The following is a 22,625-nucleotide window of genomic DNA, read 5'->3' on the forward strand; positions in this document are numbered from 1 at the left end:
TTGTAGACTATCCCTCAATTGGGTTTTGTCTGATATTTCCTCATGATTAGATTCAGCATATGCATTTTTGGCAGGAATACCACTAAAATGATGTTGTGTCCTTTTTAATATACCACATCAGAAAGCCAGGCACAGTGGCTCATGCCTGTAATTCCAGCACTTTGGGAGGCCAAGACAGGCGGATGGCCTAAGGTCAGGAGTTCAAACCAGCCTGGCCAACATGGTGAAACCCAGTCTCTACTCAAAATATAAAAATTATCTGGGCATGCTGGCAGGTACCTGTAATCCCAGCTACCTCCAGCGTGGGAGACAGGACGAGACTACGTTTCAAAAAAAAAAAAAAAAAAAATCACATTAGCAACGCATGTTACTTGGTCCCATTATTAGTGATTACTTGCTTAAAACAGTGGCTACCAGAGAGCTCCACTGCATAGTTGCTATTTTTCCCTTTGTAATGACTAGGCAACTAAAGGAAGATTGTTCAAGATTGTGTAAATGCCATGTTCCTCATCAAACTTCCTAGCTAGCTTTAGCTACCACTGATGCTTCTTGTCAGAAGCAATTATTAATATGGTAGTTATCAAATGGTGATTTTCTCATTCCATCATTCCTTCTACATTTGTCACACTTATTAGTTGGCATTCTTCTATAAGGAGGTTTTCTGTTCTTTTCCTTTTATTCATTCCTTCACATACATCAGTTTGGACTCTTGGTTTCCTAGTCAGTGAGTTATTACGTGTTAACTATCACAGTAACTTTGAGGCTTAAATTGTCCCAGAATTGGCTAGTGGGGAATCCAAGATGCATTCTTGCCCTGACTTCCTCATTTCTAGCCAAGTCACCTTGTACTGTAAACTTCACACTAAAGTAAAATTACATTTGAGCTGCACAATGTATCCAACCACAACATATGTATAGGAGAAAAGGCAATACAACATCAGAGAATAAAAAGGGGAAAGTAGAGAAATTCTATGACCTATAAGTAGCAAAATCTCCCTACTTTCAGCAATGTAAGTTAACTCAAGGTAAATGACAGCAGCAAGGATAAGTGTTCAGGCTCCACTAAAATCTGCCATATTTGAAGCCTGGGTGCGGTGGCTCACACCTGTAATCCCAGCACTTTGGGAGTCTGAGGCAGGTGGGTCACCTGAGGTCAGGAGTTTGAGACCAGTCTGGCCAACATGGTGAAGCCCCGTCTCTACTAAATATACAAAATATTAGCCAGGCATGGTGGCGCATGCCTGTAATCCCAGCTACTTGGAAGGCTGAGGCAGGAGAATCACTTGAACCCAGAAGGTAGAGGTTGCAGTGAGCCAAGACAGCACCACTGCACTCCACCCTAGGCAACAAGAGCAAAACTCTGTCTCAAAAAGGAAGGAAGGAAAGAAGGAAGGGAGGGAGGAAGGAAGAGAAGGAGGGAGGGAGGGAGGGAGGGATCTGCCATGCTTCAAATCAGGATTAAATAACAGTTAAAATTCAAAAAACTTTAGTCTTATTTTTTCTTTGTTGTAGAGGCATCTTTTTCCAAAACTTCACAATGCTCAGTCCTCTTTTGATTTGGTCTAAAGTGCCATGTTAGCTATCAACCAACAATACTAAGAACTAGAAGTTCATCTATAACTTTGCACAATACCCAAAAAATTGTTTATAAGACCACATTATCTTTTCTTATTTTTATCCAGTCTCATAGGATGATGACACTTTTCAGATTAGCATTTTTTTATTTACGGATAAAATTATTCTCATACAATAATAAACCCTACTTTCTTCATCTTTAATAACAAACATAAAATCTCCAAGAAGCATCTTGCTTTTCAAAATCTACATCATGTTAAATAACATCTACATTTAAAGAGAGAGAAAAGGCCAGCCTATGCAACATAGTGATGTTGCAGGACTTTCCTTAGTTCAGCTAAAGATGGGGTTCTTGTCTGTCCCACGGCCACGAAAATTTAGGCTCATAGACAGTTTAAAGGATGAGTGAAATAGGGTTCTATTGAGTAAAAAAGGGAAAAAAAGGAGGGGGGGTGGATAGGGATCCTCCACAAGGTCAGAATCCCAAGGTCAAGCACTAGAGCACTTCCTGCCCACCCTTCAAATCTCAGGTGCCACACAGTTAGAGGAGGGGCCGGGTTCCTCCCTGCTGCGAATGTCATGAACTTCCCGAGGCTCCACCTCAGTGGGCAGGCTGGTTGGAGTTTCTCCAGGGCCCCCCACCCACACCTGGCTGTCTCAGTCAGACCCCACTTTTATTAAAAAAAAATTTTTTTTTTAATTAGCTGAGTGTGATGGTGCACCCCTGTAGTCCTAGCTACTTGGGAGGCTGAGGAGGGAGGATGGGAGGTCAAGGCTGTGGTGGGCCATGTTTGCACCACTGCATTCCAGCCTGGGCAACAAGAGCAAAACTCCATCTTGAAAAAAAAAAAAAAATTTGTAAAGCTATGGGTACCATAGATAACAATTCCTATGATGGATCTGGGCAAAGTCAACTGAAAATCTTTTGGAAAGGATTCACCATCCTAGATGCCATTAAGAGCATTTGTGATTCATGGGAGGAGGTGAAAATATAAACATTAACAGGAGTTTAGAAGAAATTGATTCCAACTCTCAAGGTTGATGTTGAGGGATCCAAGACTTCATGGAGGGATGTAACTAACTGCAGATGTGGTTGAAATAGCAAGAGAACTAGAATTAGAAATGGAGCCTGAAGATGTGACTGAATGGCTACAATATCATGATAAAACTTTAATAGATGAGGAGCTGCTGCTTCTAGACAAGAAAGTGGTTTCTTGAGATGAAATCTACTCCTGGTGAAGATGCTATGAATGTTGTTGAAATGACAACAAAAGATTTAAAATATTACGTAAACTTAATGGACAAAGCAGCAGGGTTTGAGAGGACTAACTCCAATTCTGAAAGAAGTTCTACTGGCCGGGTGTGGTGGTTCACACCTATAATCCCAGCACTTTGGGAGGCCAGGGTGGGTGGATCACCTCAGGTCAGGAGTTAGAGACCAGACAGACCAACAGGGAAAAACCCAGTCTCTACTAAAAATACAAAAATTAGCCGGGTGTGGTGGCATGCGCCTGTAATCCCAGCTACCCAGGAGGCTGAGGCAGGAGAATTGCCTGAACTCAGGAGGCAAAGGCTGCAGTGAGCTGAGATCACACCACTGCACTCCAGTCTGGGCTACAGAGTGAGATTCTGTCTCAAAAAAAAAAAAAGGAAAAGAAAAGAAAGAAGCTCTACTGTGGGTAAAATCCTATCAAATATCACATGCTACAGAGAAATCTTTCATGAAAGGCATAGTCAGTTGATGCAGCAAAATTCATTGTATTTTAGGCCACCCCAACCTTCAGCAACGACCAACCTAATCAATGAATATCAACATTGAGGCAAGACCCTCCACCAGCAAAAATATGACTTGCTGAAGGCTCAGGTGATCGTTAATATTTTTAAGCAATAAAATATTTCCAAATTAAGGTATGTACATTGTTTTTTAAACATGTTATTGCACACTTAAAAGACTGCAGTATAGTGTAAATATAACTTTTTTTTTTAAGAGATAGGGTCTTGCCATGTTGCCCACGTTGGTCTCAAACTCCTGAGATCAAGTGATCCACCTGCCTCATTTTATTTATTTGCTTGTAACAATTTTGCAATGTGAACTCAAATAGCCTTTCTTTGCTCCACATAGAGTCACCTGAGGTGGTTCCAGTGGGCTGGAGAATCCACTTTTTTTTTTTTTTTTTTTTTTGAGACTAAGTTTCACTCTTTGCTGCCCAGGCTAGAATGCAATGGCTTGATATCAGCTCACCACAATCTCCACCTCCCGGGTTCAAGCAAGTCTCCTGCCTCAGCCTCCTGAGTAGCTGGGATTACAGGAATGCACCACCATGCCCAGCTGAGAATCCACTTTTTAAATGGCCTTCTTCACATGGCTGGCAAAAGTTGGTGATGACTGCTAGTTGAGGGTTCAACTGAGGCTGTTGGCCCAAACCTCGGTGCTTCTTCACGTGGCTGGTTGGGCTTTTCACAGGATGTAAGTCTGAGAAGTCAAACTTCTAACACAGCAGCTGGCTTTCCCGTGAATGCAAAATCAGAAACTATCAGGCTTTCTTAAGGCGTAGGACCAAACTGGGATAGCATCACTTCTGACGCATTCTATTGATTAAAGCAAGTTAAGGGACCTGCCAGACTCGAGAAGAGAACTCCTAAAGGTGCAAATATTGGGAAGCATGGTTCATTTGGGGCCACCAAAGTAGCAGTGTACCATAAGATAGTCACCCTGCAAAGTGCTCTGTAGCTGTGTATTTGTAATTATTCTAACTGTATTGATTTTTTTTTTGAGACACTGTCTGACTCTGTTGCCCAGGCTGCAGTGCAGTGGCACGGTCTTGGCTCACTGCAACCTCTGTCTCCTGGGCTCAGTTAATTCTCCTACCCTCAGCCTCCTGAGTAGCTGGGATTACAGGCATGCGCTACCATGCCCAGCTAACTTTTTGTATTTTTAGTAGAGATGGAGTTTCACCAAATCCCAGCACTCTGGGACGCCAAGGCAGGTGAACTTCGTGATTCGCCCACCTTGGCCTCCCAAAGTGCTGGGATTATAGGTGTGAGCCACTGAACCTGGCCACTGTATTGATTTTTTAAAGTAATCTCTAAAAAAATCAATAAATTGCCGGGCGAGGTGAGTCACACCTGTAATCCCAGCACTTTGAGAGGCCAAGGCAGGCAGATCACCTGAGGTCAGGAGTTCGAGACCAGTCTGACCAACATGGAGAAATCCTGTCTCATTCTAAAAAATAAATAAATAAATAAATAATCAATGTTTACATATTAAAAATCTATTAATGTTTAAGATAGCATCCAACATATGCAAGTGTTAGCATATACCACTAATTATAACTAAATCTGCATTATATTTTTTTGCCTCCTATTTTTGCCATATCTGTCAGGTACATTCATAATCGTCCCAAATTAGCAGTCACTGAAATCATTTCAGGTTATTGTATCTTTTCGAAACTACAGTTTGTTGTTTAGAAAGTAATCTGCACATTGAAAGACTTTGTAAAAAAAAAAAAAACAAAAACACAAACAAGGGCGGGCGCAGTGGCTCGGGCCTATAATCCCAGCACTTTGGAAGTCCGAGGCGGATGGATCACGAAGTCAAGAAATCGAGACCATCCTGGTCAACAAGGTGAAACTCCATCTCTACTAAAAATACAAAAATTAGCTGGGCATGGTGGCGCGTGCCTGTAGTCCCAGCTACTCAGGAGGCTGAGGCTGGAGAATTGCTTGAACCCAGGAGGCGGAGGTTCCGGTGAGCCGAGATCACGCCATTGCACTCCAGCCTGGGTAACAAGAGCGAAGCTCCGTCTGAAAAAAACAAACAAACAAAGCCAGGCGCTGTGGCTCACGCCTGTAATCCCAGCTCACGAAGTCAAGAGATCGAGACTATCCTGGCCAACATGGTGAAATCTCTTTTTTTTTTTAAAAAAAAAAAAAAGACTTTGTAAGGGTTCAAATGTAATCAACTCCACCTTTCTGAGCAGTAAATTTTTTCTTCTCTGGAGATGAATGCTTTTAACTTAAAGAAAGACAACGCCCAAGCAATAGACACTTAGAGTCTAAACAATAGACCTTTAATTATCTTTTTTTTTTTTTTTTTTTTGAGATGGAGTCTCACTCTGTCGCCCAGGCTGGAGTGCAGTGGCTCGATCTCCGCTCACTGCAACCTCTGCCTCTGGGTTCAAGAGATTCCTGCCTCAGCCTCCCAAGTAGCTGGAACTACAGACGTATGCCACCGCACCCGGATAGTTTTTTGTTTTTGTTTTTTGTTTTGTTTAGTAGAGAGGGGGTTTCACCAAGTTGGCCATCCTGGTCTAGAACTCCTGACCTCATGATCCACCCAACTCAGCCTCCCAAAGTGCTTAGATTACAGGAATGAGCTACCGCGCCCAGCCAAGACTTTTAATTATCTTACACAATAATGTCTGGAGATAGGTGGTTCCAGGCATAGTACAGCAGCTCAATGATATCAACAAGTATTCGGGTGTTTTCTATCTTTGCTTTCAACCAGCTTCAGCATGTGAGCTTTTCATCTCGAAACTTGTCCCCTCGGGGTCAGTCCTCACACAACTCCACTAACAGAAGAAAAAATGGAAAGGTGGAGTCTCCTCTGGAAGCTTTTTCTTTTTATTTGGGAGGAAAATATTTCCCAAAAGCTGCCTTCTCTTCATTTCTGTTAGAGTCTAGACTACCCTCAAATTTCATTGGACCCGCGATTACAATATTACCTAGCAATAAGAACCGAACATCATTAAGTGGGGAAAAAATCCTCCGCAAGTACAGCCAAGACTGTTCTGAGGCTATTTTTAACCTAACAAATCAGAGGACAATCGCGACATTAAAGGAAAATTACCCAGGTTTACGCCATCACTAACGAGGACAGCTTACGATGATAGCTAACCTGGCTCTTCAACTTCCTGTCAATCTCCAGAAAAGGCTCTCTGCGTGCTCATGGGTAACGCGGCTTTACAAATTTTTACCCGCTTCAAATATGGCCGCCAATCTCCGTTTTCTTTTACCACCTGATGTGCGGCGACAACTCTGGCTACATGCTCGCTTCCAAAAGTGCTTCCTCTCGCGGTGGTTCTTAGTGCGCAGGCGCAAAAGCAAGTTCTCTTCCGGTCAAAATGGCGATGAGACTGATGTGCGGACGCCGGGAGATTCTGCGCCTGCTACAGCCCGGGCGTCAGGTAAGGATTCGCCGGGGTTGAGCACCAGGATGCTCCCCTGACCCAGCGACCCAAGCCCCAGGACAGCTCGTGCTAGGGGTATGAATAAACCTGCTCACCGGGACCTGAATGTCATGACCTCTGGTCGTGTGAAGACACGCGAGAGTTAGTCCCCCACTCTGTGGGCTCAGCAGCATGGGTTGGTTGTCAGCTCCTGAGAACTGGCTTCGCCTCTGGCGAGAGCTCCTCACGCTCATTCTCAGGGTCCCCCGATGTGGGTCTGCGATAACTGAGATGCGGGGAACCGGGGTTTGAGCTTCGTTCTCCAGGCGCCACCAGCTGCACGCCTTCGGGCCAGCAGTCTGCGCACGGTAAAAGCAATCTCCTCACCTGTAGTAGCTGGGCGGCCTGCTTCTTGAAGTGAGCATAGTGAATGCTCTTTGCCCCCACGCTAGTATTTCTGCTCCCGGTAAAGGGGCTCCATCATCCCTTTACACGCTCAGGTCCACAGCGTCACAGGGCCCTCGCAATGGCTCGGGAAACCGCTGACCCCGCGGCTCCTATTCCCAGCCGCTCCGTGCTGCCGTCGCCCACCCTACCTCTTCCTTGCGGCTCCCGGCCCCCGCAACCTCAGTACCTCTGCCATCTCGTTTGCAGAAGTCCAGGTAAGAGGTCTTTCGTCTCTGCAACATTAGGAGTGGTGTTTCCTGATTGGTTTCATATTTTGTTTTGTTTGAGAGCAGGGGAAAGAATATAGGGCAGAGTTCTTGTCCAAGTTCCACACAGCTCTCAAAAATGGTAACATCCCTGCTTGGGATGGATTTTCAATTCAGTGGGGAAATGATGGAGAGTACAACAAGAGAGATGTTATATGGTTTTCTGAGCTGTCTTAAAGAAAAGTAATTGTTTCATATTAATATATGGCAAAAATCATGATATTCATATGGCTGAAGTTTGGGAAACAGTAATATAAGAAATAACTTCCCAGCATGAAGGGAAGTCATGAAATCTTAAAGTAACTTCTCTTCCTAACTATTGACAAAAATGAGATGTCCTTTTTAAGCTTGAATTCTGTGGACACTAGGCTAACCTGGAAGAACAAGAAGTAGAGAGAACAGAACCCAGTACTGGGTTATCATAAGAGGGCCTCACTTTCTATGTGTTCATTCTACTGAATATCATACAAGGCTTTTTTTCACACAGGTTCAGGCCCCTCCTGTTGTTCCTGCAACTCCCTCACCCACAGCAGTACCTGAGGTGGCTTCTGGAGAGACTGCAGATATAGTCCAAGCTGCTGCAGAAACGAGCTTCACTGAACTGGGGCTGGGTTCATACACCCCAGTGGGACTGATCCAGAACTTACTGGAATTTATGCATGTTGACCTGGGCCTACCTTGGTGGGGGGCCATTGCTGCCTGTAAGGGGAATATACCCTGGACATGGGTTAGGGATAGAACTTCATCAGTGGCAATTCTTTGAATGGATTCAGGAAGTAGTTGCGGAAGCTCTGGGGTCAGAAAAGCAGATGATTTCAAATGAGTGATAGAGGCTCATGATACCTAAATGCACTCTACCTATATTTTTTAAAGAGCATTATAAAACCATCAGATCATCTGGGATTCAAGAAGTAGATATTTGAACACAAACATGGGGCTAGAGTAAGGGGATCTTATTAACAGTCATGAAGCTGTCCTGGTTTAGAAGAATAGAAGGTCAGGTCAGGCACTTAAACCCCCAAATTGGGAAACCACTCGCATTGCTGTTATAAAGGCTAAAAGTCTGCTTTGAATTCTGTCTCTTCTCCACCTTGCTCCATCAATTATTCCTTCCCTCTCCTGTGCCTTCAGCCTTTTCCTCCTTACTGCCCTACCCTGAACATGTAAACACGCTAAAGTGTACCCGTGTGTTAGTTGGGGGAAAATTTCTTGCCTTCATTTTTAGTTCTCCTTTACCTACTACCCTATCTTCTTTCTTTGATGGCTGTTATTTATTTATATTTTGTTGCTGTTAATTTTTGTGGATACCTAGTAGGTGTATATATTTATGGGCTACATGAGATATTTTGATATAGGCATGTAAGGTTTAATAATCACATTATGGAGAATGAGATATCCATCCCCTCAAACATTTATCCTTTAAGTTAAAAACAATCCAGTTAGGCCGGACACGGTGGCTCACACCTGTAATCCCAGCACTTTGGGAGGCCGAGACTGGTGGATCACGAGATCAAGAGATCAAGACCATCCTGGTCAACATGGTGAAACCCTCTGTCTACTAAAAATACAAAAATTAGCTGGGCATGGTGGCGCACGCCTGTAGTCCCAGCTACTCGGGAGGCTGAGGCAGGAGAGTTGCCTGAACCCAGGAGACGGAGGTTGCGGTCAGCCGAGATCGCGCCATTGCACTCCAGCCTGGGTAACAAGAGCGAAACTCCGTCTCAAAAAAAAAAAAAAAACAGTTATACTTTTTATTTTATTTTTATTTATTTATTTATTGAAACGGAGTATCACTCTGTCCCCAGGCTGGAGTGCAGTGATGCAGTCTTGGCTCACTGCAACCTCCACCTCCTGATTCTCTTGCCACAGCCTCCCAAGTAGTTGGGACTACAGGTGTGCCACCACTCCTGGCTAATTTTTACATTCTAATTTTTTTTTTTACCCATTGACCATCCCCAACCCTGATTACCCTTCCCAGCCTCTGGTAACCTTTCTACTCTCTGCCTATGATTTCAATTGTTTTTATTTTTAGATCCCACAAATAAGTGAGAATATGGCGATATTTGTCTTTATGTGCCTGCCTTATTTCACTTAACATAGTGCTCCAGTTCCATCCACGTTGTCACAAATGACAGCTTCATTCTTTTGATAGCTGTTAATTAAAAGATTGCTCTGCATGGGCCAGGTGCAGTGGCTCATGCTTGTAATCCCAGTACTTTGGGAGGCCGAGGCGGGCGGATCACAAGGTCAGGAGTTCAAGACCAGCCCGTCCAATATGGTGAAACCCCATCTCTACTAAAAAAATACAAAAATTGCCAGGCGCAGTGGCTCATGCCTGTAATCCCAACACTTTGGGAGGCTGAGGCGGGCGGATCATGAGGTCAGGCGATCAGGACCATCCTGGCTAACACGGTGAAACCCCGTCTCTACTAAAATTACAAAAATTAGCTGGGCGTGGTGGCATGCGCCAGTGGTCCCAGCTACTTGGGAGCCTGAGACAGGAGAATCTCTTGAACCCTGGAGGCAGAGGTTGCAGTGAGCTGAGATCACGCCACTGCACTCCAGCCTGGGTGACAGTGAGACTTTGACTCAAAAAAATAAATAAAAGATTGCTCTGCATCTAGTGAGCCTACTTCTTTCCATTTACTTTGACTCTCGGCAGTCTGGCTTTTACTAATATCATCTCATTTGAACTGTCAGTGACATCATTGCTAAATCCACTTTTATTATACTTGGCCTTTCTGCATCAGAAACTTTAGACCTTAAAATCAATCCTTTGCCAGGCATGGTGGCTCATACCTGTAATCCCAGCACTTTGGGAGGCGAAGGTAGACAGATTATAAGGTCAGGAGTTCAAGACCAGCTTGGCCAATATGGTGAAACCCTGTCTCCACAATACAAAAATTAATCAGGTGTGGTGGCAGGCGCCTGTAGTCTCAGCTACTCAGGAGGCTGAGGCAGGAAAATTGCTTGAACCTGGGAAGTGGAGGTTGCAGCGAGCCGAGATTGCGCCACTGCACTCCAGCCTGGGTGACAGAGCAAGACTCTCTCAAAAAAATAAAAAATAAAGCCAGTCCTTTCGCTTTTATGATAATCTTTCCTGATTTTCTTCCTGTCTTTCTAACCATACTTTTGCATCTCCAAATTATCTTATCTACTCCTTCTGTGCCAGTAGTCTGGGTTCTGTCCTTAGCTCCCTTCTCTTTCCACTCCACATCATCCATCATAATGTTGATAAAGCCTAAACCTATAACCTAGTCGTATTTATTGGAATGACCAGGAAACATGAAGTGTGAGAAAAATGAAGGAACTAAAGCAGTAGGCCACCAGATTACTTCCTACTCCAGGGATTTCTAGAACAATGGCTTTCAAACTTCATTCCTGGAGGCCCTAGAGTTTTGTAAAGGTACCTCTGAACAGAGTGAAGGTCACCAAGTTTTTTTGGTTTTTGGTGTTTTTTTTTTGTTTTGTTTTGTTTTGTTTTTGGTACACTGGGGCTACACCTACAGTTTGATGGAACGGGGAGACTCTTTTGGTCGTAGAAAAGTTTGGAAGCTATTGATCTAGGAAAGTGCTTTCTGTCAGTTTTTTGTTTGAGGAAACAAACAGGATTCCCGATCATCTGCTTGGAGAAGTTAATGCCATACTTTTGTGATGCCAAATCAGAGAACTGACTTGAGCCTTAAAGCAGCTAATTCATACCCCTGACCTTACTTCTGTGACTCAGGCATGAGTCACTGTATGGACAAGGCAAGAATAAAAGACCCTTTCAGTAAGGACCTAAAAACCTTCAACCTTCTAGCTGTAGAACTGCTTTAGTTTCACTCCAATTCTAGTTTGTGTTTTCCAGGTACAATCTTAGCCCGCTGCCTGATTTTTCCTGTCATCGTGAAGGGCCAGCGAGAGGCAGTCAAGAATCAAAATCACGCGCCAGAAATCCAGAAGTTTACCACTCGAATCAGAGAGGCCAGGTTGGCTGGAGACCATACTGAGTGTGAGTCAGCTGCAGAATGAGTGTGGGAGACGATCACATTTGCACTTTTCCTGACATTTTGCTGGGAGAAAGGAACAATGTAAATCAGAAGTTGACACAGGAAAGTTCTAAAGGTTTATCTGTTTCTTGGGCCCAGTGCTCCCAGGGACTGGCCAGGGTTGGTTAGAAATTTCCCAGGCCAGGTAGGTGATGAGGATGTTCACCTCCACTGACATAACTGTTAGCCCAACCATTAATTTCCTTTCACCTCACAGTTTACAGGGCTTCTGCAGAGATGTCAATTTACCAGAAAAAGCATGGTATTAGCTTCTTTAAACCTCTAATTCTCCCTCTGACTCAGGTGAGCAAAAACATTTCCTTCCTTATTTCATCCTAAACCCATCAAATTTCCTCTCTGTGTTTCATGTGCCCCAGACCCCCAAAATAGCAAATGGTGGTGGATTATACATGGCTTTGAGTAGTGGGGTGATGAAAATGTCTTCTCTGGTAAAGCATGCTGACACTGTTTATCTCATGTAATAGGCCCCAATCTTCATCTCCTTCTTCCTGGCTTTGAGAGAGATGGCCAACCTTCCTGTGCCCAGCCTGCAGACAGGTGGCCTCTGGTGGTTCCAGGATCTCACAGTATCCGATCCCATCTTCGTGTTACCAGTGGTAGTCACTGCTACAATGTGGGTTGTCCTTGAGGTAAGCCTAAATTGGCCAAGTGCCAGGCCTGCAAAGTGAACTGGGATTGAAGGGTAAAGTAGTTGTACAGAATAGTCATCCTTCACTTGCTGAAGAAATAGAGTTGATGGGTAAGAGGTTAAGACAAATTTACTGAAACTAACGTGCTTTCCCGACTTTTCCACCCTGCTGCTTTTGGCAGTTAGGTGCTGAGACAGGTGTACAAAATTCTGACCTTAAGTGGATGAGAAATGTGATCAGAGTGATGCCCCTGGCAGCTTTTCCCGTAACTGTCCATTTCCCCACGGTATGTAATGCTTAATGAGCTGGCTCCAAGGCCTTCTGCCACCTAGCCAGCCACCTAGCAAGGTGACCAGGGATATAGCTTCTGAGTCCTTTCTCTGTGTTCTCACCCAGGCAGTGTTTATGTACTGGCTCTCCTCCAATTTGTTTTCCTTGGCCCAAGTGTCTTGTCTCCGGATTCCAGCAGTACGCACTGTACTTAAAATCCCCCAGCGTGTTGCACATAACCCTGACAATTCAGCTCCACCGGAAGGCTTTCTAAAGAGCTTCAAAAGAGGTAAGGGCTCGTCCTCTGTGAAACAGGACCAGGGAAAGTGGTCTAAAAACATGAATGGGACTGACTCTCTTGCTTCTCTTTACACAGGCTGGAAAAATGCTGAATTGATGCAACAGCTGCAAGAGCGTGAACAACGCATGCGGAATCACTTGGAGCTAGCAGCCAAGGGTAAATAATCCTTTTGGACCAAATTCTGTCTTTTGTTTCTTCCTTTCTGTTGTCCATTGAGATTTGTTTTCTCTTCTCCCCTCAGGTCCTTTACGACAGACCTTTACCCACAACCCGCTCCTACAGCCTGTAAAGAATAACTCTCCCAATATCCCTAGCAGCAGCAGCAGCAGCAGCACCCACAACACCAGCAAACCAAAGTCAAAGTATCCCTGGCGTGACACACTTGGCTGATTTATGTTCCCTGCTCATTGTGGGAGGAACTCTGTCTCTTCAAAGATCCATCCTCAAACAAGACTTGACACTGTGTCCTTGTCCCAGTCCTAGGAACTGTGCCACACAGAGATGTTCATTTTAAAAACTGATTTCATGACACACTTGTATTCATATTTATAAGAGAGCACTGGGTAGCCAAGTGATCTTCCCATTCACAGAGTTAGTAAACCTCTGTACTACATGCTGCTTCCTGATACTTATTGAACAGGGAAATGAGTGTGTGCTTCAGAAAACTGAAGAATATCCAGCACTTTGGGAGGCCAAGACGGGTGGATCACCTGAGGTCAGGAGTTTGAGACCAGCCTGGCCAACATGGTGAAACCCCATCTCTACTAAAAATACAAAAACAGGCACACATGGTGGCACACACTTGTTGTCCCAGCTACTCAGGAGGCTGAGGTAAGAGGATAGCTTAAGCCCAGGAGCTTGAGGCTGCAGCGAGCCAAGATCATGCTGCTCTATATACTCCAGCCTCGGCCACAGAGCAAGATCCTGTCTCAAAAAGGAAGTTGATGTATTTTTATGTAACAATCCAACATTTCACTAGAGCATTTAGGTGTTCTGTTGTCTGCTTTTGTGTACACCCTGGTTTATCGGCCTTCAGCAGCTAGCTTAAAAGAGAAGAGATACACTTTCAAGCATAAGATTGTTTTTAGTCTTTGTGTTTTTAGGCTAATGGGAGCTGTCCTAGAGATACTATACAAAATGAAGCCAGGCCAGGCATGGTGGCTCACACCTGTAATCCCAGCACTTTGGGAGGTCGAGGTGGGTGGATCGCCCAAGGTCAGGAGTTCAAGTCCAGCCTGGCCAATATGATGAAACCCCATCTCTACTAAAAATACAAACAGCCAGGTGTGGTGCTGCATGCCTGTAATCCCAGCTACTCTGGAGGCTGAGGCAGGAGAATCGCTTGAACCCAGGAGGCAGAGGTTGCTGTGAGCCACAAAAATAACCCGACCTCCCATAAGGATCACACCTCTGCACTCCAGTCCAGCCTGGATGACACAGCAAGAGTGTCTCAAAAAAAAATGAAGCCAGTCAGACTAGGAACATAACCTTTTATTGTCATCCAGCACCTGTGACAGTATCATGTCTCCCTAAAAAAGACAGGGAATTGGAGTATTGTGGGTCGTTTTAAAGGAAAAGAGTAGGTAGGCATATTCAGGTGCTACTAAAACAACCAAGCTCACTCCTGACATGCTCCTCCCCACAGTGTGCTTTATTGTCCCCTTTAAAAGTCTGGAACGGTATGTAGCAAAACAAATAAATTACTTTGCATTTTAAAAAGTAAATTCAGAGGTTGAAGCTGCCTGGGCTGGTCTTCTGGACAGGTGCCTCCAAAGAAGTGAGCTTTCCTTTTCAACTTCCTTAGCTCTAGCCATAGACCAGAAACCCCTTCTTTCCACATCAGGATTCCAGATGGTGTTTAGTTAGACTTGGGATCCTGTCGCTTGGGTATCTCTCCTCCATCTTCCAAATCCATTTCTGCAGCAACTGACATACACAGGATCTGGAGGTACCTTGTGGCAGACCCTCCAAAGAGAAATTTGAGTTGGAATTGAGAAGAGGTCAACTGGGCTGAGTTCAAGTGTCATTGAATGGAAATGGGCTTGAGGGGAGTGATTCCATTAAGCCAAAGGGTTAATAAGAAGGGACTATGGCAAAGATGTCTTTGGAGCCTAGATTTAGAGAAAAAGACAGAAACCAAGCTCTACAATAGCTGAGCTGACTTAAGGATGCAAGGCTTACCCACGATCCCACGGAGGTAAATAGGTCGCTTGTGTTCTGGCACTCTGATGAGGAAGTAAAAGGGCAGGCCTGAGAGGGCAATGGCAATGCCGATGAGGGAGTTGATGGTATCACTGTAAAGTGGAACAGCCACCAGGAAGATGGTGCAGAGGCAGAACACAACCGGGAAGAAAACGCTGAGCTAGGGACACAGGAAACACAACTGGGGTGGACAGCTCAGGATTCTTAACAGCTACAATAACCACACCTCCCCTAAGGATTAGCACACTGAGCCTTCTTTCCATACCTTTAATTTCAACACCTATTAACCACCAAGTCCCAGGCAAAAGTTTCTAAATAAACTCTCTTGTAGTGGTCCCCTGTAGCAGCAACTCTAGCTATTTCAGATGGAGCAGAGATAGGATGGAGATGTCTTACCTTGAGGGGACGAGGTCGATCAGGCTCCTTCCAGCGCAGATAAAGCTGACCCACAATAGAGAGCCCCACAAAGAACCAGTAGCTGAAGCTGTAGTAGTTAATGAGCTGGAAGATATCCTCCACACACAAGTAGATCAATGCCATGATACCCTGTAAGCGAGAGCCCAAGTCAGCTCCTTTCAGGGCCTTCGTTACTCCAAGGGCTTTTCACTCCCTTTATACCCCACAAATCCATCCCCCCATCAGTCCTCAGAGTCTCCTGGTCCTCTTCTGTTTTTACTCCCTTCAACACCCAAGTTGCAGTACCTTATCCCCTCTCTTACAAGTCAGTAGTCTCAACTGGTTTTTCAACCCATTTTTCAAGTTAACCCTGTATAAAGCAAGTGCAAAAGAATCCCTCAAAAGTCTTGCATAGGACCCTCTTCATAATGGCTTCAACCTACAATAATGTCCAGCTCTTTACTACTGCATGTTGAGTATCCCTAGTCCAAAATCCAAAATGCTCCACTGAGCATTTCCTTTGAGTGTTAAGTCAGCACTCAAAAAGTTTCAGATTTTTAGAGCATGTCAGATTTTGGATATTCAGATTAGAGATACTCAAACTGTATTAAAACCTATACTACTTTACCACAGGATTTTCTGATGCCATTTCTCCTACCTAAAGCCCATCTCTACCATTTGCAACCCTAGCCATCAAGATGCACTTTTTTTCTGAGAACACTTTGGTAGATTTTAAGACATAACGTACTTCAAGAAATATTTCTTTATTCACCCTCTACTCCATGGAAATGATCATTTCTTAAACACCATATTACTTGCTATCTATCATGGCAATCAATCATTACAATGTAGTCCATGTACTTTACGCCTTATCTTACAGCAGAGGTGTACCATTCCTTAGAGCATTTGGATTCTCCTGGTAGCGGCTAACATAGTGCCTTGCCCATGGTGAACATTCTGATCCACCAATAGTTTTTCTATCAGAATCTATTTTGAGCCTTCAGGAAACTAGAACAGTCACTTCTACTGTTACTAAAGTTTCCCCCACAATCTGGCTTTCAGTCTCATCCTTGAGCTTACTTACATTGAAGAGCAGAGAAGGCACTGGTGTGAACCGCTCAACATGGATCATGCAGATGGCATCAGGGAGATGGCCTTCTCTTGAGCCCACGAAGAAAAGCCTATGTTAGGTAAAATAGGAGAAGCTGAGAGAACTGGTGGACACAGTGCAGCCTGGTTCACCTGTCACATGGCCCTCCCTCTCTGCCATCCCTTCCTTCAAAAGTGTTTGAATGATATGGACTGGAGCTCAGTAATGAGATTAATGACAACTGCAGGCTTCTGCTAGAAACAAGAAGAAAGAGATTGTGGTATCAGTTGGAGACCACAGATGATTAAAGTCCAGGTCCTGAAAGTTCTACAGTCTACTGCCATAGCTCTTCAATGATACACCCCCCACAAAAGATGCCACTCTTACCTAGAAGCAGCCACAATGGAGGCATTGAGGCCACCAAAGCAGGATAATGCAACTGAGAATGGAATTATCCAGTTAAATATTCCAGATATCTGATCTGCGAAAGTCTAAAGGAAAAGATTGGAAGAATCAGTAGGATCTAAAAGGGATGAAAGACATGGATGGGCATGCCCCCTACTAGGAATCCAGCCCCTCTTCCACAATGGGGATAACAGGGCCTTCTTGCAACTCCCATATCCTAAATGAACTCCTTTCAAGGCTGTCTACCCACTTTCCAAGACTTTCAAAAGCTGGAATATACCCAGTACCCCACAAGACACCCTCAACCTTCTGCTAGTGAAAATCCTTTACCACAGCAACAGCATCACTGGCCAAGATCTCCCTCATGTCTAGCACAGTATAATAGGCCACATTGGTCAAGATGTAGATGATGGTGACAATGGGCATGGAGATGCCAATGGAGAGGGGCAGGTTCCTACAGCCAAATAAAATAAAATACACATTAGTCCCACAGTCATATCCCTATCTCTCCTTTAATCCTTAGACTTTCTCTGCCACACCAGTCTTTCCAGGTATGGAGACTCTTGGTACATTTCCTCAATGAATTTGTCTTTGAGGGTGCCCTGGATAGTGGGTGAAGCTGTGAACACTTAAGTACTAAATAACGTTAGGGGAAAGGAATATCATGTTAGGAGATGGGACTGTGCAGCTGAGCACTGTGGCTCATGCCTGTAGTACCAACACTTTGGGAGGCTGAGGCAGGCAGATGGCTTCAGTCCAGGAGTTGGAGACCAGCCTGGGCAACATGGCGAAACCCAATCTCTACAAAAAATTAGCCAAGTGTCATGGCGTGTGCCAGCTACTTGGGAGGCTGAGGTGGGAGGATCACCTGAGTCTGGGGAGGTCAAGGCTACAGTGAACTATGACTGGGCCACTGCACTCCAGCCTGGGCAAGAGAGCCAGACCCTGTCTCCAAAAAAGAAAAGGATTAACAAAGGGTGTCCCAACATAATAACAGCACAGGAAAACGGGAGGTTATTTTGCTTTATACTCCAAAGATCTTTCCATTTCAGGATTCCGTCTCTAAGATTATCAACATTGGCAATTTTGTCTCAAGGTTAAGAAATATAAAAAACTATGGAGGCAAATTGTGAAATTTAACATTTCCAGAGAATAAGATAGGCCTTCAGTAGGAAGAGAAGTGTGTGTATCTGACAAGGAACCTATGTCTGCCCACCCCTTTCCTCAGTTTGAGAACCTCAGGAGCCGCCCTAACTGGTGGGCAAAAGAAAGATGCCAAGAGCTCTCAAGGTCCCTGTAGGCCAATAAAGCCATGATCTCTATAAACATCCTTGACAGTAAGTCTGCCAAAAAAAACAGAGTGGGGCAAATACTCTGCAAATACAGAGTCATGCAGCTTCTCTCCGGTAGGTGGAAGCACCTCCGAGGCCTTAATCCTGTTTCTGTTATCTTTGCTCCCATAGCTGTACCACTAGTTGTGTACCAAGAGTGCTCTTTTGTTTCTCAAGCCAAAAGGAGTTTATTGGTATGAGAATTGTGATTGTTTTGACTTAAAAATTTACAGAAGACCAGGCGTGGTGGCTCATGCCTGTAATCCCAGCACTTTGGGAAGCTGAGGCAGGTGGATCACCTGAGGTCAGGAGTTCAAGACCTGCCTGGCCAACATGGTGAAACCCGTCTCTACCAAAAATAGAAAAAATAGCCAGGCGTGATGACAAGTTCCTATAATTCCAGCTACTTGGGAGGCTGAGGCATGAGAATCACTTGAACCTGGGAGGCGGAGGTTGCAATGAGCCAAGATCACACCACTCCAGCCTGGGAAATAGAGTGAGACTCTCTCTCAAAAAAAAAAAAAATATTTACAGAAACTTCACTCCTTGGCAAATCTTAGTTCCCAGAATCACAGAATTTTAGAGCCAGGAAAGGCCCTGGAGATCACAGAATTCAACCCCTTCAATTACAGATAAGGAAGCAGGCAAAGAGATGGCCGGGCAACTCCCTCAAGGTCAGCCAACAAGTCAGTGGAAAGACAAACTCTAGGGCCTTGACTTCCTGTCCAGTGCTCTTCTCACTCTGTATGTCTACAGAGTAACAATGGTGGGGTGACATAATTGAATGACTGAAACTATACCACAATGTCAGTATGAATTTAGCAAACGAGGCAGAGATCAGAGGAAAACAGGAAGGTTTCTGGAAGCCTATATTCCAAAGCTATGTATGTATGGATAAAGGTGGATAAAATGTCTATCAAGAAAAATCTGTTTTAAAAACATACATGAGCATATAATACAACCTGCTTTATAATTAAAGCAGGAATTAATGAACAAATGTAAAAATGCCTTTTAAAAAATTTACAAAGCAGCCAAGCACAGTGGCTCACACCTGTAATCCCAGCACTTTGGGAGGCTGAGGCGGGTGGATCACAAGGTCAAGAGATCGAGACCATCCTGGCCAACATGGTGAAACCCCATGTCTACTAAAATACAAAAATTAGCTGGGTGTGGTGGCACACACCTGTAGTCCCCACTACTTGGGAGGCTGAGGCAGGAGGTGGAGGTTGCAGTAAGCCAAGATCACACCACTGCGCTCCGGCCTAGCGACTGGCGACAAAGCAAGACTGTCCCCCCCCCCCAAAAAAAATTACAAAGCATACATGAGAAAGTTCACATTTTAGCTCTGTTACTATGATCATAGACAAGTTACTTCTCTGGGCCTCAGGCCTCCCATCTAGTAAAATGAGGCTGATAAAATCAACCTCATAGGCGGCTGTGGTATGCTGTGTGGCACATAGTAGGAGCTCCTTAAATGATGGCTGTCACTACTATGGAAAGTTGGTGGTAAGGTACCTACCTCTCAGGATTCTTGATCTCTTCAGTGACATAGTTGAGGGTGTCCCAGCCCGAGTAGGAGAACAGAGCCGAGTACAGTGCCAGGGCAATGTCACCCATTGCAAATGATGAACCCTCAAAGGAATTCTCAAAATGAGTGGAGGCTCCTGGAACCCAAGAACATTGGAAGGCAGAGGATTAGTGGCCCATTCTTCCACTTCAAGATGATCAAGTAAAGGACCAAGAGAATATGGTAAAATAATAGCAGGCAAATGGCCTACAACACCTTTGGCAGCAAGGGTACCAAAATAAGGGAACAGGAAACAGAAGAGAGGTGTCTACAGAGATAGGCCAGAATGCCCTGCATCCTAATCACATGGATGGGGATCTTGACAGGAAGGGTCCAGGGTAGCTTTCTAGGATAAAAAACCACTATAGAGAGGCCAGGCGCGGTGGCTCACGCCACCTATTACACCAGCACTTTGGGAGGCCAAGGTGGGCAGATCACAAGGTCAAGAGTTCAAGACCAGCCTGGCTAACATAGTGAAACCCCATCTCTACTAAAAATACAAAAATGAGCTGGGCATGGTGGTGTGTACCTGTAGTCCCAGCTACTTGGGAGGCTGAGGCAGGAGAATCACTTGAACCTGGGAGGCGGAAATTATGGTGAGCTGAGATCGCACCATTGCACTCCAGCCTAGGCAACAGAGCAAGACTCAGTCTCAAAAAAAAAAAAAAAAAAGAAAGAAAGAAAATAAAAGAAAAACCACCAGAGAGCAGAAGGGCTGGAGAATAGAAATAATGCAGCTCTGCAGGCTGCCTGATTCCTGCCTCCTACCCCAATCTGCCAAACCCAACTCCCAGGGCATGGCTGTCAACCCTTTTGCCAAGATCGGCCTCCTCTGGGAGGCAGTGTGCATGGAAGTTAAACGATAGACTTCGGGGTCAGTTGGCCTGAGTACAAATTACAGCTCCTCTACTTACCAGTAGGGACTTGGGCAAGCTACTTCCTTTTTTTTTTTTTTTTTTTTTTGAGATGGAATCTCGCTCTGTTGCCCAGGCTGGAGTGCAATGACACGATCTCACGATCTCAGCCCACTGCAACCTTCACCTCCCAGGTTCATTCTCTGCCTCAGCCTCTGAGTAACTGGGATTATAGGCACCTGCCATGAGGCCTGACTAATTTTTGTATTTTTAGTACAGACAGGTTTCACCATTTTGGCCAGCGTGGTCTTGAACTGCTGACCTCATGATCCACCCGCCTCAGCCTCCCAAAGTGCTGGGATTACAGGCATGAGCCACCGGACCCGGCCCAAGATACTTAATTCTGCAGCCTGTTTCCTCATCTATAAAATGTGAATAATAATAGTGCCTACCAAATAAGGTTATTGTAAGAAAGATATAATGCACAAAGAGCACTTAGAGGAGTGTGGCTCACAGAAAATGCTTAACACAGATTAGTTGCTACTAATATTATTTCTTACCCTGGCCAAGTCTAACAATGCCTGCAATGATGACCGCAATCAGCGCCAATACTTTAGCATAGGTGGAAGTATCTTGTACCCGGGTTCCCCACTTGACATAGGCACAGTTAATGAAGGTTAAGAGACCTGAAAGAAAAATAATACTGATTGGTGACTGACCCTTACCACCATAGGCCCTTAGACTCCCAAGCAATTTTTCCAGTACCAGTCACCAAGATAGACTCTTCAGCCAAAGACAGACGCTCTGACCTGCTGTGCACTGGAACCCTCCAGCCCCAGAATGTCCTCACCATTATCATGCAAAGGCCTCCATACTCCCTACCCCCAGCACCTTATATGGGAGACACAAAACAAAGTGACTGCGGATCTGCTTACATAAAAATACACCCAAATTTCCAATCACAGCAGTGGGAGGCAACTGGGAGCTGAACAGGATTAGTGATTGTTCCGGCTCTTGGCTCTGAAAAGTCAGTCTCTCCCTCCTACCTCCCATTCCCCATGGGCTCCAGGACAGAGCAGTCTGACTCTGTGGTATAACTGTTAACCTTGAGGAGTCCTGCTGTGACTTATCCAACGCTGAGCCAGCAGGTCAGTACGCGTGGCCAAGGATTAGGATGAAGGCCAGATTTCCTGCCAGTGCCTGGCTGCTCACTGCCTGCTTTTGTGCTTGGAAAGATTCTTGCAGCTAAGACTGGTTCCTGTAGAATGGGGACAGGGTATTTTTCCTGATGGGACAATAGAGAAGTAAGAACCACACACAGTCCCCTAGTCCTTCTACTCAGAAGCACAGGTAATCCTTTTACCAGGGTTCTTAAGTAGGGCCTCCAAAAGTCTCAAAATTCTTTTTCAAAATGTTATGTCCATATGAATACAGACATACCTAAGAAAAAGGTTCATACCTTTTCTTAGAAAAGGATCATAGCTTTTATCGGAATCTCAAAGAAGTCCGTTATCCCTCCCCCAACAAAAAAGTTACAATCTACTACTTGAATTTGAATTACTTGAAGAAATTCAAAAAGGGAAGCTCACACATGCTGTGAGGTTGACCAGTATCCTCAGGATGTGGCAGAGAACAGAGTTGGAAAAAACAACACAGATCTCTCACTGGTAGCACAGGGAATCACTTCATTGCTCCCTCCTTCCCAGCTCAGCAACTGGAACACGGTAAGGAGGGCTTAACTTTAAAGCCCTTTTTCCAAGGGCTCCAAGAGCAAGGTCAACATCGCCCTGCTTACCAGTCAAGAGAAAGAGGCTTAGTACAGGGCTTGCCTGCTTCAGACCACCAACGCAGTCAGAAACGCTCTCTGTCTGAGTTCTGGCAGTGGTATGGCCCTGATGTCCCTCGTCCTGTTTTGTGGTGTCCTGGCCTCATCACATTCTGGCTACTTCATCCTGAGAAGCAGGAAAGACTGGCCTCTCAGAACAGCTGTACCATCTGCTCTCTCTCATCCTTCCTTCCACCACCACCCTTATTCTACTCACTGCCCAAGTTCCTTTCTGCTCTTCCTGAGA

General features: G+C 44.9%; 2 protein-coding genes and 1 long non-coding RNA gene across 11 annotated transcripts in view; 1 reads left to right on the forward strand and 2 right to left on the reverse strand.

Moving 5' to 3' along the window:
* Positions 1-6,574, reverse strand: part of LOC116541385 — an 88,256-nt gene extending 81,682 nt beyond the window's left edge. The window contains exon 1 of the long non-coding RNA XR_004264814.1: positions 6,473-6,574. This is a non-coding gene — a long non-coding RNA (uncharacterized LOC116541385). The remainder of the gene's footprint in view (positions 1-6,472) is intronic.
* A 79-nt stretch (positions 6,575-6,653) lies between these two features.
* Positions 6,654-13,321, forward strand: OXA1L (OXA1L mitochondrial inner membrane protein). Its single transcript, XM_032265543.1, has 10 exons — positions 6,654-6,761; positions 7,244-7,405; positions 7,944-8,157; positions 11,307-11,450; positions 11,705-11,790; positions 11,973-12,137; positions 12,319-12,423; positions 12,534-12,696; positions 12,784-12,864; positions 12,950-13,321. The coding sequence occupies exons 1-10, from the start codon at positions 6,699-6,701 to the stop codon at positions 13,096-13,098; spliced, it is 1,332 nt and encodes a 443-aa protein (XP_032121434.1). The 5' UTR covers positions 6,654-6,698; the 3' UTR covers positions 13,099-13,321.
* Positions 13,322-14,181: 860 nt separating this feature from the next.
* Positions 14,182-22,625, reverse strand: part of SLC7A7 (solute carrier family 7 member 7) — a 43,897-nt gene continuing 35,453 nt past the window's right edge. For 5 of the 9 annotated variants that reach the window (XM_032265535.1, XM_032265533.1, XM_032265534.1 and 2 more), the window contains 8 exons: positions 21,114-21,239; positions 19,652-19,796; positions 17,132-17,255; positions 16,784-16,887; positions 16,391-16,487; positions 15,307-15,456; positions 14,890-15,070; positions 14,182-14,660 (listed from right to left, as the gene is read on the reverse strand). In XM_032265535.1, the coding sequence (XP_032121426.1) occupies positions 14,548-14,660; positions 14,890-15,070; positions 15,307-15,456; positions 16,391-16,487; positions 16,784-16,887; positions 17,132-17,255; positions 19,652-19,796; positions 21,114-21,239 (1,040 nt within the window). In that variant the 3' untranslated portion in view covers positions 14,182-14,547. Of the gene's footprint in view, positions 14,674-14,889; positions 15,071-15,306; positions 15,457-16,390; positions 16,488-16,783; positions 16,888-17,131; positions 17,256-19,651; positions 19,797-21,113; positions 21,240-22,625 lie in introns of those variants that run through there. The other 4 variants (XM_032265539.1, XM_032265538.1, XM_032265540.1 and 1 more) reach the window with 2 other exon arrangements.

The sequence above is a fragment of the Sapajus apella genome, unplaced genomic scaffold (assembly GCF_009761245.1).
Source record: "Sapajus apella isolate SASKATOON/1434 unplaced genomic scaffold, GSC_monkey_1.0 scaffold151, whole genome shotgun sequence".
Taxonomy (NCBI): domain Eukaryota; kingdom Metazoa; phylum Chordata; class Mammalia; order Primates; family Cebidae; genus Sapajus; species Sapajus apella.